Raw genomic sequence first — 14,570 nt, 5'->3', positions numbered from 1 at the left:
ATGAAATTAATGATTATTTTTTCAACTTTATAATTATTTATTCCGTCTTAATAATACAGCAGATTGGTTTATACACTGAAAAAGTATTTATTTAAACAAGCAAGCAGGTAGCTGAATTTACTATTTAAACTTTTTGTATGAAATACGTAAACTTTAAACTTTTATGTACTAATTTGAAACATTAATAAAATATTTTGTATGAATGGTTTAATTACCCTGCCGAATGATAGAGTAGGTTCGAGTTTGCCATGACACAATTTTTCAAATTTATATTTATTTGTCTATATAAAAGCATTTAAAAAATATCAAAATTATTATACTCCTAAAATTCGGAAAAACCCTAAAACCCTTCATCGCCTATCTCAGTGCAACGAATCGCCCAGCTCAATCGTTTGGTAAAATTATTTTCTTAAATTTGGAATCAGGTCTCTTTGACATCCATTAATGCGTATATTTTGCTTTGATCGATCTTTTCAGAGCTATTGATCTGACACAGTTGAATTGTACGAACAATAAAATCGGACAGCTCGGCCATTTTTAGGGCTCACAATTTATTTTCACCAATTCTGTGTTTGCATCCAATCAATCAAATCGACAAATGCTGGCTTTTATGCATTCATTGAAGTTGATTAGCTCAAACTGTGTTTAATTTTGAGACCCTAATTTTTCCCCTGTTGATATTACTATCTTTATCTTGGACTTCATTGTATAACTACATTCTTGTTTAAGTTTGGTAAGGCTATGGCTGATTTGTACTTCGATGAGGTAATCGATGTGGTCAAGACTGATAGCCAAGTAGTGTATGACAAAGGTAAACAAAGAAGATAGTAATACTATGTTTTATGAATTCATTTGCTAAACTTCAAACTATGATGTTTATGAAACAGAAAAAAAAATTGGTTGGATTGAGCTTGATTGGCTTTGCTGATGATTTCTGCAGTTTCTAGGATAAATGCAAGGAGTGAAGAAAACGATTTTTTTGTGGAATTGGATGTGCACTCTGAGCTGTATCCTATGCTTCCTAATGAGAAACACAGGATGCTGATTTCGAACTCTCTGATTATCAATGGTTCAGTACGTGTCCTTTTCTTTGTCTCTGCAAGAATTGGCATTTTGAGGATAGAACACAGTACAATATTTCTAGAAATAGGATTTTACTCGTGTCAATGCTTGCTACTTATGTTATAATCGAGTGCAATCAGTGTTCTTGAATATCGGCAATGATCACTTTCCTTTGTAGTAAAGGGATAAGCTTGTTTAGTAGAGCGTTTGGAGAGTGTTAGATGCTTGGGTCTATCGAGGATTACATGTGACTAGCGAGTCTTATTTACTTAGAGGGTGTTTATTTCCCACGATTGATAAGATATATACCATTCCTATGATTTCTCCTATTATTTCCTTTTAATGGGATTGGAATCGAGCAAAATTAGGTCCAATGATGCATGCTGTCGAAATCCTTGAGATTTCGAAGTTCAAGTGAAACCCCTCTAATAGTTCTTATCCTTTGATTGCAGGGGGAGTCGAAATCACTGACAGACAAATTCGAGTATGTGATGCACGGTCTTTTGTATAAGATGGCTGATGCAAAGAGTGAAGGGGACGCTGATGTTAAAGTGTATGTATCTATGCAGCTCTTCGTCTAATGAAATTTGCTGTCGTTACTCCTAGAACGTGAAGTTAGCCATTTTGTTTGGAGATGAGCTATACTTGTTTGAATATTTGTTGCATGACTGCTTGCTGTTATCTCGATTTCCGACATTAAATTTGGCCCTCATTCATTTTCGACAGGGAGGTATATATTTCGTTTGGAGGACTTCAGTTGATGCTGAGAGGCGATCCTCTGAAGATGCACAAGTTCAAGGTCGATCAAAAGTTGTTTCTTCTCTTGAGGAAGAACTGATAACTTTGGGTGTAAAAATGCAAAAAAACGACAAGCTATGAGACTGTGGAATGATCTGGCCCGTTGCTAACCCTAATCGAACTATTGAAGACTCTTTCTTTCCCTATCTTCAGTTTTCTTTATTTATCTTCAGTTTTCTTGCTGGCTCCACTCATCATTCTCGTAACGAAATGTTGAGCTATGCCCCTTTGGGGATGATCGTCCACTGGTAGAGTGAGTTTGCCTAGTGCTGCACATCTCGAATAGTGACAGCGAATTACCCTAGTCGTAATGACTGGCCTGATCTGAGCCTGATGAGCTTTTCCTCGACCCTAAACTCTAAAACCCTTTTCCTGAAAATCGAGCTGCATCTGGTTAGCGTTACGAATACTTACCAGCTGAAAAATTAGAAAGCCCAACCCAGAGCCCACGGGGTTTAAGTGTAAAATTTTCAGGTGGGTCGTGTGGGCCCAACCTGTGCGCACTGAACTTTTCATTATTTTGGATCGGACCCAGCCGTATGTCCCACCGGGCTAGATCGAGCACGTTTGTCCAGGCCAGTGGGCCAAGCCAGGTCAAACAAAATGAGGACAAGATTTGGGTTGGAAATATAAAAGCTTACAAAAAATAAGCCCATCTTCGCCTCAGACCATTTATTATCAATTAATACCTAACTATGTTGTCGTACGAAATCAATACAATCAAACTTGGCTTAAGACTAATTGAAAACCCCACAACAAAAATCCAATGGAAAAAAGTCACTGTGTTCCTACACACTCCTATTTATATAATAAAACCCTCAAAATTGAGAATAGAGTAAATAAAATTAAAGATATCAAATGATGGTAGAAATTAAATTGGTTTCTTAAAGTGCTTCTATTAAATTAATAAGAGGCTCGAAGCATGGGCCTTCACTCCGAGGATAAGTGGGTGAAGCCACACAATGGTGTACTACAATGTACTCCCTCCGTATACAAATAAGAGTCTCGGTTTATAATTACTATAAGTGGTAAAAAGGCTTCACATTCTACCAACTCATTCCACTCATATAGCATTTAAAACTAATATATACAATTGAGACTCATATTTCACTAATATTTTTCCATCCGCTTTTCTTAACATTTCTAAAAACTCGTGCCAGTAAGAAATGATACTCCTATTCGCAGGCGGAGGAAGTAATATTGATCGCCACTGAGGGATAGAGAAAGATTGGATGTAGTGGTTGTTCGCGATTTTGAAGGGATGGTGGTGGTGGAGATGTGTGGCCAGGTGAGGAGCTTGGTTGAACTAACTATGATCGAGCTCCTAACCTTGAGGGAGATGTGGAGTTAGGTCAAAAGTAAGAGATGGAAAAAAATAGAATTCGAGATGAATGCTCAGTCGGTAGTACTCGCGGTGAGAAATGTAAAGAAAAGATGATTCCATCTTTGGAATAGTGGGTGGAGATTGTCGTCAGCTTTTGAAAAAAATCTCTGGATCCTGTTTAAGTCTGTAAGACAATCAACGAATCAGGTTGCCCAGGCACTAGTTCAAACCGTAGTTCTATAGCTCCATTTTATGTGGATAGAGGAAGTAGAATCTATAGGTTGAATTTTATTCCACCTTTTACTCGTGATGTAATCCCATTGGATTTATTTAAATAAAATGTTACAATTGGAGTATAAAATAAAATAAAATAAAATAAAATAAAATAAAATAAAATAAAACAAAATAAAAACTTGAGCAGCTGCAGTCCCTACTAGACTTGGCCCATTCCCACCGTTCTGTCCAAAAGCCGCGTTTATCAGACATAACACGATTTTACCAATTTAACCTCACACTGCAACAGACGCACGCAAGCACGACTCCCAATGCAAAAGGACAAAACCGTCCAAAAAGTCTCCAAAATAAGGAATTTGTCCCCACTCTAGTTATAATGTCTCTACTTTCCAATGCTTCTTTTGTCAGTACAGTCCAGCCTTCTCCCCTTCACCTGCTCGTCACTCTTAACTCTTCCTTTTCAGAGCAACAACCAATACTCACCCATTTTCTTTGCAGGTGCATATCTTGAGCAACTATATCTACACACAAACTTCTCCATTTCTTCGCTTTCTTTCTTTGCGATAGTTTTTTTCATTGTTTAACAATATAACTCTTTAAACACTGGATTTTGTTGGGCTTCCTGTTTTCTTCTGAGCTTCTAATATCATATTCTGCATAAAGATTCCACCTTTCTCTGTCCATACATACAAATACACACACTACACGCTCATGTGCGTATATGTGTCTTTTCTTTTGACAATTTTCAGGTTTCTTGATCTCAGGGGTTGAACACCTTGTTTTTCTTCTAGTGTTCCACGCTTCCTCAATAGAAAAATCCCAAATCCACAGCTTCTTTCGGTTAAAGATTTCTGGGGAGTCGAAATTAAGCTTTGGGTGTTGGTAAAAATCTAATCTTTATCCTTTTTTTTCTTGCTTTACTTACCTTTGTACTGTTGTGGTGATTTTTCTGTCTGTGGAGCAATTGGGAATGTGTTGTCACGTGAGTGCCACGTGATCACCTGGTGTAATTGTTTGTTTTCCCTTTGAATTTTAATCACGTGAGTGAAAGAATGTAGGGTCCAGATTAAAAATCTGCAGTGATGAGAGCTACTTTTATGACTCTGGTTTTATTTTTATCCGTTGGAAATGATGTGTGTGGGGTGGTGGATTTTTATCAAAACTTGTTGGAAGGTTATGAATCATGGCTGAATCTTGATTAATTATGTCCCTTTCTGGATAGTGATTGCTAGGAATTCTTGTTAGCTGACGTGGTGGTAGCTAGTGTCCGGATCACCCGGTTTACTAGGGTGAATTAACCGGGGAGTAGTGAGCCGGGGATGGCTCTTTCTGTTTTAGGTGAGACAATCATATTTATTTGATCCCAAATGGTTGTTACCTAAACTGTTAGGTGGATTGGATGTCTTGCATTTGTATTGGTAGATTTGTGTACTGAAAGATGTATTTTGATGCATCTATGTAAGATTTTCGTTTTAGGAGATGGAGAAAAACGAGGGATCAAGATTCATCGGCTCGTTACACTCTCGCCCTCTCGTTTTCAATCTAAGATGCATATTCGACACGATGTGAACACTTTATCGCTTCTTATAAGCCAAGTTGATAAGTCTATTCCAAGGGCCGATGAGTCTGTTTTCGGTCTCTTGTGTCAACCCGTAGTCGTCACTGATTAAACACTGAAAGATGTATTTTGTTGCATCTATGTTAGATTTTTATTTAAGGTGATGGTGATTAACGCTTTCGTTTTCAATCTAAGATGCATATATACGACATGATGTTAACGCTATATTGCCTGAGACATGCATAACTCGAGCCTTTTTGTATCAACATATATGTAATGAATTGCTCGGAACTATAGTTTATTTGTGCACAAGATCTTTCATTCCCTTGTAAATTTATGTCTCCATCACTTATACTAAATCATGTTCTTCCTTGATAGTACTATATATTTTATTCCAGATTTGGTTCACATTGCTATTTCTTGCTGTCTTTCAACGACAATTAAAGACATCATTTGAGGGTCAAACATTGTATGCTGTAGTAGAATATTATGACTAATAGTTCTACCTAACTTTTCAATTTGGTTGTCTATTCCCACAATCATGCTTTTGTTAGTACTAATTTACAGAACTTTGTCTAGTTTTGTGTCCCCTTTTCTTGATTTTTTAAAGTTGTTTATGTAAGATTCTCACTATGACTAATTCTTGTGGCTGATTTTCTCTCCTTATTGTTCATCATCTTCATTTTAGACACTTTTGTTGGTTCAGATGGATTCAGTGGAACGCTCGCCGAGAAAGGGTAGATTAGCCCGCGCCATTGCCAAGGTCTTGCACGTTCGTGCAGTCACGGGTGGAGCTCCAGACGATGGCGGTATTCAGAAGGCAAAGTCTCGTGACAAGACAGAGAAAGATGGTTTCGAGGTTCAGACCTTTAAAGACGAAGACGAGGAGGAGCTTCGCCACGATGGCCGGATGGTCCAAGAAGCCTTCCTCTCAAAACTGTTTGCTTCAGTGTCTGCTGTTAAAGCTGCGTACGCGGAGATGCAGTTCGCGCAATCCCCTCGCGACGCGGATGGAATCCAAGCGGCCGACGAGATGGTCATATCCGAGCTCAAGCACCTGTCTGAGTTGAAGCAGGCTTACTTGAAGAAACAGCTGAACGAGGCGTCTCCAGGAACGACGTTGCTCTTATCCGAGATTCGTGAGCAGAGGAGTACGCTGAAAATGTACGAGATCACGGCCAGGAAGCTCGACTCTCTGCTCAAGCACCGAGACTCGGAGACCGCCTCTCTGAAAAAGAAGCTCTCCGAAGCTAATAAGGCTAACAAGCTGCTCGAGACGAGGCTGAGCTCGAGCGGGCGGTTTTTCTTTCCCGAGACGTTCGTATCGTCCCACCGGCAGGCGTTGAAATCTATCGAAGCCTTCGTGCGGCTTCTGATCACAGAGATGGTATCTGCTGGCTGGGATTTGGATGCAGCGGCCGAGGCGATCGAGCCAGCCGCTCGTTTTCGTAACCCTAGCCATAAGTGTTTTGCGTTCGAGTCCTTCGTGTGCGAAAAAATGTTCGATGGATTCAACCGCCCTAATTCTCCGTTCGCAGCATTCTGTCGCGCGAAGTATTTGAGGCTCGTGCACCCGAAGATGGAAGCGTCTCTCTTCGGGAGCTTGGACCAGAGGGATCACATAACATCCGGTGGGCTCCCGGATACGCCCTTCTTCGCAGCATTCAGCGAGATGGCGAAGCGCGTGTGGCTCCTGCGTCGCCTGGCTCTATCCTCCGAGCCGGAGATCTCTGCCTTCCAAGTGAGGAAGGGGAGCCGGTTCTCGGAGGTTTACATGGAGAGCCTGAGCGACGACGCCATGTTGCTTCCGGAGCCTCTCGTGGCTCTGAGCGTCGCGCCGGGGTTCCGGATTGGCAAGAGTGTTGTTCAGTGCCAAGTTTATCTGTGCTGATCTTGATCTTGATCTTGGATGGGGTCTTAGGTTTGGTTTTAGGTTAGGATTTTTTTTGTTTAAAGGAATGTGTTTGTAGCTTCCAATTTTGCTAGTAGGATGGTAAGTGTATATTGTAATTGTAGGTGATGTTCGGTTTCCAAGATAAAATAATACTTAGATACAATCTAGGATTGAGTTATGAGATTATTTTAGTCATAGGACGTTAGCAATGACCAATTATCGCATGATTATTCATCTAGAATTGAGTTATAGGGTTGAATCTCATGAACCAATCACTATACAAATTTAATCTCGGATACAATCTTATAAACCGAACACCCTCTAGTGTACTTGTATGCATTTTTATGTGCCATATAAATAGGTAAATCTATTTGATGGGCTAATCCGAAATTATACAAAAAATAACATCCGTAAATAATATCCTATGTCCCAATAATAATGTCCTAAATTCATTTTTGCCGCGTCACGTAAAAATTACTACCTCCATTTGTTACGTCACTTAAAAATTACTACCTCAATATGTGATTTAAATTTTTTATAATTTTTTTCTATTTTAGTAGCTGAACCTATATAAAACTATTAAATCATTACATATACATATTAGTATAAAACTAATATTCTTGTACTATAAATTTAAATTCATATTCTAGTAGCTCTTTCTACGAATTTTCTTAAAATTAAATAATTTTTAAAATATGTGCCAAGTGCAAATAAGACTTTAAATGACGGATGGAAAGAGTATTTTAGAAGTAAGTTTCTGTAATTTATAGCTATTTCTTAATTTAGTCACAAATTAAAAATAGAGTACGGCGCTTCGTGACAATTACTATGGGCTTATATAGCCCATAATGGACACAAAATTTGAACTGGGCCCAAATTATTCAGGGACAGATTCAATGACAAAAAAAAGGCTAAAGAAATGAAATCTCCTTTTTCTTGTAATAATGGGAACATACTTAGAATAAGGTGCAGAGTTCGACTATAATAAAGAATTATTTAGCTCTACAAATGTAAAATTATGCTTGTAGTAAAATATAATTTTAGTAAAATAGATTTAAAAGCTATGCTCGTAGTTCATTTGTGGCTTTATTTTCTCTAGTTAGTAAGTTTTGTTGATTTTCTCATATTCATTTATGTTTTATGGACTCTCACATTCTTAACTTTTATTATTTTTTTAAACTAGTAATTTTATAAAAATCATTTGAATTTTTAATTGATTTTATAGTTGAAGTATAGAATAAAATCAATTTTAATGTGATGCTCTTTATTATAAAAAATAGTCTATTGATCTAATAAATATTAAAATATATCATATAATATTTTTGTAAAATCGATGTTATGCTTTAACAAATCTATTCACTAGTTAATTTTTTCTATCATTTATTTTTTTCACGTATGGCTTTTTATATTGCTCATGTCCGAGTTTTTCTGTGTCGTATGCACTGAACCTTAAAGATGTCATTAGCACTCAAAAAATTCAGTGATAGTTTGGGGCATCCACTGTTAAAATTCTAGCTCCGCCATTGTATATAGGGACGGATCCAGCTACTAGTTAGCATGGGCAAATGCCCCCTCTCAAATTTCATCACATATACATAAATTATACATTATAATATATATTTGTTTTAATTTTTCACTAATTGCCCCTCTTAAATCTCTTAAATTTTGTCTATGTATGATATTGTGTTGACACTGTGTTGACATTTTCTGTTGCTACTATTTTGTCATCTGTTGACATTTTCTAATGGTCCAGATCATAGTTTAGAGTTTGTACAATATATGAGTTTGCATTTTCTGTTGCTACTATTTTGTCATCGGTTGACATTTTCTAATGGTCCAGATCAGAGTTTGGAGTTTGTACAATATATGAGTTTGCATTTTATCATTACCCTATATATATATATATATATAGGGTTGTGATCAATGTCGAATCAATTTTAAAGACCGAACTAGAGACCAAATCTGGGCCATTAGATCTAATTTTTTTGATGAGATGTGCTGCTGTGTAAATTTTTCGGTCTTCATTACAAGCCTATTTTACTTCATTGTATAGATTTATTACTTCATTCCGTACGTAATACCTTGAAACTACAACATGTTTTTACTTTCTTCCAGTAGGTTTTGAAATGATTCAACATATGTTTCATTTGAATTCATTGACCTGAGTTTTTACTTTATTTACATTAAAAAATGCAATTTATTCAAGTGCGTTTATTACTTCATTCAGAAACGTTATTACTTCATTGGATAAGGTTTTTACTTCATTCCAGTAGGACTTCACATACTTCATTCCAATAATTTATTGCATCATTCCATGTGTTTATTACATCATATCAGCGTTGTGGCGGTGGTGATAGATATTGTAGAGAGAAAGAACGACACGCGACGGCGAAACCGCATTTACGTACTGGAATGAAGTAATAATCATACTGGAATGAAGTAAAAACTTACTGGAATGAAGTAAAAACCTACTGGAATGAATTTAAATCTTTGTAACATTTTTGTATGACTTATTTACCTTCGGATGAATTAAAATAGGCTCGTGATGAAGGTGAAAATAAATTATAAATTTGTGCCTCTCATCCATAAAAAAACTAGATCAAAAAACCCTAATTTGGTATGGTTCGGTCTTTAAGAGTGGGTTTGTGAATAATGAGACTCTATATATATATATATATATAGGGTCTTGTTAGGTTGAGATTTTTTAGCTTAATTGAGAATTGAGATGCATTTTCAGCCACTCATTTTGAAATGTCAACTACAAGTAGATTATATCAACTAAGGGTATTATCGTCATTTCATTTCAATAGCCAGAATATCAAATATCAACAACTCGTATTAAAATGTCAACAACTAAAAAAAAATTATTTTTTTATTTTTTTAAATTTATTTTTTTATTTTTTTAAAATTTTTTAAAATTTTTTTTTAAATTTTTTTAAATATTTTTAATTTTCACGCGATGTCAACTACGATGTGTAGCCTGCACATCAAATGTCAATAGCCCTGCACATCAAATGTCAATAGCCTGCACATCAAATGTCAACAGGTTATAGTTGACATTATATGTGTATAGGTGATATGAATCGTATATGTAGTTGACATTATATATGTGCAGTTGACATGAATTGTATATGTAGTTGACATTATATGTATGTAGTTGACATGAATTGTATATGTAGTTGACAAAAAAATAAAAATAATAAAAAAAATAAAAAATCGAAAAAAAAATTTAATTTTTTTTAAAAAAATAAAAAAATATTTATTAAATAAAATGTATGATGAAATTACCATTCTGCCCTTTCACAATTAATTAATGTAAAAATATTTTCCATGTGGTAAATTCTGGACCACTAATTTAATAAAAATGAGTGGCTAATAATGCATCTCAATTCTCAATTAGGCTAAAAAATCTCAATTGATCACAACCCTATATATATATATATATATGGTCTTGTTAGGTTGAGATTTTTTAGCTTAATTGAGAATTGAGATGCATTTTCAGCCACTCATTTTGAAATGTCAACTACAAGTAGATTATATCAACTAAGGGTATTATCGTCATTTCATTTCAATAGCCAGAATATCAAATGTCAACAACTCGTATTAAAATGTCAACAACTAAAAAAAATATTTTTTTATTTTTTTAAAAATTTTTTAAAAAATTTTTTAAATTTTTTTTTAATTTTTTTAATTTTCACGCGATGCAACTACGATGTGTAGCCTGCACATCAAATGTCAATAGCCCTGCACATCAAATGTCAACAGCTTATAGTTGACATTATATGTGTATAGGTGATATGAATCATATATGTAGTTGACATTATATATGTGCAGTTGACATGAATTGTATATGTAGTTGACATTATATGTGTGTAGTTGACATGAATTGTATATGTAGTTGACAAAAAAAATAAAAATAATAAAAAAATAAAAAAACGAAAAAAAAATTTAATTTTTTTAAAAAAATAAAAAAATATTTATTAAATAAAATGTATGATGAAATTACCATTCTGCCCTTTCACAATTAATTAATGTAAAAATATTTTCCATGTGGTAAATTCTGGACCACTCATTTAATAAAAATGAGTGGCTAATAATGCATCTCAATTCTCAATTAGGCTAAAAAATCTCAATTGATCACAACCCCTATATATATATATATATATATATATAATACCATTGCCTAAGCATACAAAATATTCCACACTTCCCACCTTATATGAATGCATCCACACAACTCAATCTTATTTAGTGACCAATATCTATGTATATTATACAACTAATGAACTAAAGCAGTTAGTGATGACCAGCGCCAGGACTAGGGTTTCCCGTCACTAAACTCCGACGATCCGTGCCAGCGTGCTGCGAACCCGGTAACGTCCGAAGAGCTCCTCAGCCAGGGCTCTGGAGGACGAAACCGGAGTTGCCACGAACGACGAAGAACTTTCCGGAACCTTCTCCATGCATGAAAATTTTCTAGCTTGCATGGCTTGGGGTGAGATGATCAAAGCAACCACAATCACAGCCCAAATTGTGGGGAAACGTTGCATTTGGATTAAATATATGAATAATTTTGGAAATAGGATAATTGGCGAGAGATGGATTATATTTTATTTTTGTGGGGATTGTGACATGCTTCTATAGTTACACTGGCACGACTTGATTTTGTGTTTTAGATCAGGATTTTAGAAATTTTGAACAGGAAATTATTTGCTAGAATTTCAGTGCAGAATTATAATGTGATTTCTCCATATATAGCTAGTACTATATATATAATATTGTTGTGAATATGATATATTATTTTGCAACTACCAAGTTTTATACTTATAACCTAATTCGATTTTGGGGTTGAGATTCAGTCCTAAGTTCATAAAATTTGAGATTGATTATTTAATGAAATGAAAATAAAATAGTACTCCCTTCGTCCCTATAGTAAAGACAGTTCATTTTGAGCAATCATTTTGGAAAAAAAATGATACTCCCTCTATCCCACTAAAGATGACTCACTTTCCTTTTTGGTTTGTCTCATCTAAGATGACCCATTACCATATATAGAATCACCCTTATCTCTACTTTATTCTCACTCTCTTACTTTACTCTCTCTATCTAACACACAAAATAAAACTGCATAAAACTCCGTGCCGCCCAAGGAAGGGGTCATCTTCTTTGGGACGGAGGGAGTAATAAATAGTTAAAATGGAGAGAGAGAGAGAAAAGTAAGTAAGAGAATAATATAAATAAGAGTCGTCTCTATATTATTCTCTCTCTTATTTTAGTTTTTCTTTACTTTAATTATTTATTACTATCATTTTTTAAAAAGAGCGCTAAAAGTGAAATGTCTTTACTTCAGAGTGAGTACTAGTTACTATTAATACGACTTTTCAAATTGTTTCCTTGATTAATTCGATTTATTAAATTTTACTAGAGATGTTTATCTATTTCAATCATATTTTCTCTTTTTTTATCTCATATTATTAATTTTGAAATAAAATTTATACCATCCACTACTAATAACTATTAATACTAGACGAAATATACATGGAATGAGATTTATAGAAATCAAACATTTTGTTTTGTTATTGGGGCTGTCCTCGTCATATCTATTATTTAGCCCGAATGCAAGAAAGCAAAATAATAAAAAAAGTACCATAAGAACACAGAAGTAAATAGGCCACACATAATACATATACATAAGTTCAAATCAATCCGAACAGAAAATGCAAAATACAACAATATATATATATATATATATATATATATATATATATATATATATATATAATTAAGAGGTACTATAATTAAGAGGTTTTGTGGTGTTGAAATGGGCAGTTTTGAGGTTGGTCGGAATTGGAAACAATTGGTTGTTTTAAAAGTCCACCAAAAAGCTCAGCTGGATCATAGTATATCTCCACATCCTCAGCCCTCAAAGAATCATCCACCTATTAATAAAAATAAATTAAACAAATTATTCGAAATAATATTATAATTATATACACACATTATTAAAGTAAAATAAAACAAGTAATATAATATATTTGTGGATATGGAAAAATGAGAGAAATAGTACTTTGAGAATTCCTACTCCGTAGAAGTGCACCATCTCTCCGGTGGGGGGATGGCCTTTGAAGGGGCCTTCAAAGTAACCCCAATGCCGGAATTTAAAGGCGATGAGCGGCGGCCCTGAGTATACCGCCACCACTTCCCACGCAAATCCCCGTGGAAGCGCCGCCCGGAATGCGTCGTGCGACGACTCAAAGCTTTCTTCCTCGGCTTTGTAATATTTGAATTCCTCAGGCAATGAGCTCTTCAACAACGCGTTGTAGCTCCCCAACTTCAGCGTCTCTTCACCGGATAGCCCCTCTCTTCCTGTTTTACATTTACAAATTATTTAAATATCGACATGAAAAAGATCCCGGTTGATTCTACTTGTATCCCAAGCTTACTTTTTCTCTTAAACTATTACTACTATCTTTCTCAAAAGTTTGATTTTTGTCTACTTAATATGAGTATATAATTCTACAACAAAAGGATGAGGTTTTAAGTAGGTTTATACATTCCATTAACGCATTTTATTTACATTTTATTATAAAAACTCATATATAAAATGGACTTGCTATAGTAAATTCTTTTAGAGATTTTTTTTTCCTTTTAAGATGTGAGTTGAAATGATAAATGTGATGATCTAGAGTCATAGACATTGTTGTGACACTAATTTAATTTAAATGTCGGTATACTTGTAAAAATATCTTAAATGTTGATATAATCAGACTAAATTATATGCTCTTCCTTCTAAAAATGACTGATTTAATTTATATGGCTTAAAATATCTTATAAAATGTTGAGATAAATAAAGAAAACATTATAAACATACTCAATAATAATGAGTACCCATTATCAGTATTTTAACTACTCTTCTCCTCTCTCTCTCTTACTTTATCAAGTATACATCTTTATTTTCTTGAGATAGAATGAGTACCCATATACATATATATAGAAAACAAGCGAAAAACAACCTCGTCCACATCGATCAGAATAGATACATATATACGTATAAAAAAGAGATAAATAGATAGATAGATAAATAGATAGATCATAGATAGATGCCTTGGTGCGGCCTTCCTCGAAAAGCTTGTTAACGGCGTCGTAAATGGGAGGGCCACCGTGTCTCCACTCTATATTTTTGGCTTCATCGTGCAAAAAAGATCTATACTTATCCCCTGCTTCTTTCATTTCACTCTCCATCTCTCTCTATTTATATACTGATATGTTCAATATTTATGATATCAATCATGCTTGTGCTAACACCTATATATAGGAAAATATGTAACCATACTGAAATCACGGATATACCCTTCTCTGGTTTTCCTTTCTACTACCAAAGGAAACCGATTTTAATTTTCTTTTCCAAAAACAAGGTAGGGAAACCGAATTTAATTTCTTTTTGGTAAAGGCGGTACACGTGTCCAACTACCACGTCCATTTTTCACCTCCATTTAATGTGATGAGTGAGTTAGATTTGGCAGAATCTTAGAGCATCCACAACCGTGCTCTTGCCAGCGGCACGGTTGTGGGCCCGGGCGATACTATTCATGCCTGCTCTCTGGCAAGAGCACAACACCCACAACTGTGCTCTTCCGCAAGGACGAGCACAATTAATATAAAATTCAATTACACAAAAACATTTTCATAATACTAAAATT

General features: G+C 34.9%; 3 protein-coding genes across 13 annotated transcripts; 2 read left to right on the top strand and 1 right to left on the bottom strand.

The window, feature by feature from the left end:
* The first annotated feature begins 308 nt into the window (after window positions 1–308).
* Window positions 309–2,006, top strand: LOC121773450 (DNA-directed RNA polymerases II, IV and V subunit 8B-like). 3 transcript variants are annotated; one of them, XM_042170309.1, is made up of 5 exons: window positions 309–395; window positions 730–811; window positions 941–1,074; window positions 1,515–1,615; window positions 1,789–2,006. In XM_042170309.1, the coding sequence occupies exons 2-5, from the start codon at window positions 742–744 to the stop codon at window positions 1,898–1,900; spliced, it is 417 nt and encodes a 138-aa protein (XP_042026243.1). In that variant the 5' UTR covers window positions 309–395; window positions 730–741; the 3' UTR covers window positions 1,901–2,006. The 3 variants fall into 3 exon arrangements, with proteins under 3 accessions (XP_042026243.1, XP_042026244.1, XP_042026242.1); XM_042170310.1 differs by having other exon boundaries at window positions 325–395; window positions 739–811; XM_042170308.1 differs by having other exon boundaries at window positions 326–395; window positions 478–811.
* A 1,772-nt stretch (window positions 2,007–3,778) lies between these two features.
* LOC121774113 (protein GRAVITROPIC IN THE LIGHT 1-like) lies at window positions 3,779–7,048 on the top strand. Of its 9 annotated transcripts, XM_042171034.1 has the most exons (4): window positions 3,779–3,916; window positions 4,183–4,300; window positions 4,641–4,756; window positions 5,683–7,048. In XM_042171034.1, exon 4 carries the CDS (start codon window positions 5,683–5,685, stop codon window positions 6,865–6,867), a length of 1,185 nt encoding a protein of 394 aa, XP_042026968.1. In that variant the 5' UTR covers window positions 3,779–3,916; window positions 4,183–4,300; window positions 4,641–4,756; the 3' UTR covers window positions 6,868–7,048. The 9 variants fall into 9 exon arrangements, with proteins under 9 accessions (XP_042026968.1, XP_042026961.1, XP_042026967.1 ...); XM_042171027.1 differs by lacking the exon at window positions 4,641–4,756; XM_042171033.1 differs by lacking the exon at window positions 4,641–4,756 and having other exon boundaries at window positions 5,665–7,048.
* A 5,620-nt stretch (window positions 7,049–12,668) lies between these two features.
* Window positions 12,669–14,100, bottom strand: LOC121775390 (pathogen-related protein-like). Its single transcript, XM_042172473.1, has 3 exons — window positions 13,884–14,100; window positions 12,938–13,236; window positions 12,669–12,809 (listed from the first exon to the last, which is right to left on the bottom strand). Exons 1-3 carry the CDS (start codon window positions 14,098–14,100, stop codon window positions 12,669–12,671), a joined length of 657 nt encoding a protein of 218 aa, XP_042028407.1.
* Window positions 14,101–14,570: the final 470 nt, after the last annotated feature.

Source organism: Salvia splendens, chromosome 17 (genome assembly GCF_004379255.2).
Source record: "Salvia splendens isolate huo1 chromosome 17, SspV2, whole genome shotgun sequence".
NCBI classification, from domain to species: domain Eukaryota; kingdom Viridiplantae; phylum Streptophyta; class Magnoliopsida; order Lamiales; family Lamiaceae; genus Salvia; species Salvia splendens.
This window is presented reverse-complemented; position numbering and strand designations above follow the sequence as displayed.

Excerpts from the sequence above, each read along its gene's own strand:
- LOC121773450 (XM_042170309.1), top strand. The coding sequence starts at position 742 with ATGGCTGATTTGTACTTCGATGAGGTAATCGATGTGGTCAAGACTGAT. Across the intron at positions 1,075-1,514 it reads CTCTGATTATCAATGGTTCA|GGGGAGTCGAAATCACTGAC; the intron begins GTACGTGTCCTT and ends CTTTGATTGCAG. Across the intron at positions 1,616-1,788 it reads GGGGACGCTGATGTTAAAGT|GGAGGTATATATTTCGTTTG; the intron begins GTATGTATCTAT and ends CATTTTCGACAG.
- LOC121774113 (XM_042171027.1), top strand. The coding sequence starts at position 5,683 with ATGGATTCAGTGGAACGCTCGCCGAGAAAGGGTAGATTAGCCCGCGCC.
- LOC121775390 (XM_042172473.1), bottom strand. The coding sequence starts at position 14,100 with ATGAAAGAAGCAGGGGATAAGTATAGATCTTTTTTGCACGATGAAGCC. Across the intron at positions 13,237-13,883 it reads TTCTGATCGATGTGGACGAG|GAAGAGAGGGGCTATCCGGT; the intron begins GTTGTTTTTCGC and ends AATGTAAAACAG. Across the intron at positions 12,810-12,937 it reads ACGGAGTAGGAATTCTCAAA|GTGGATGATTCTTTGAGGGC; the intron begins GTACTATTTCTC and ends TTTTATTAATAG.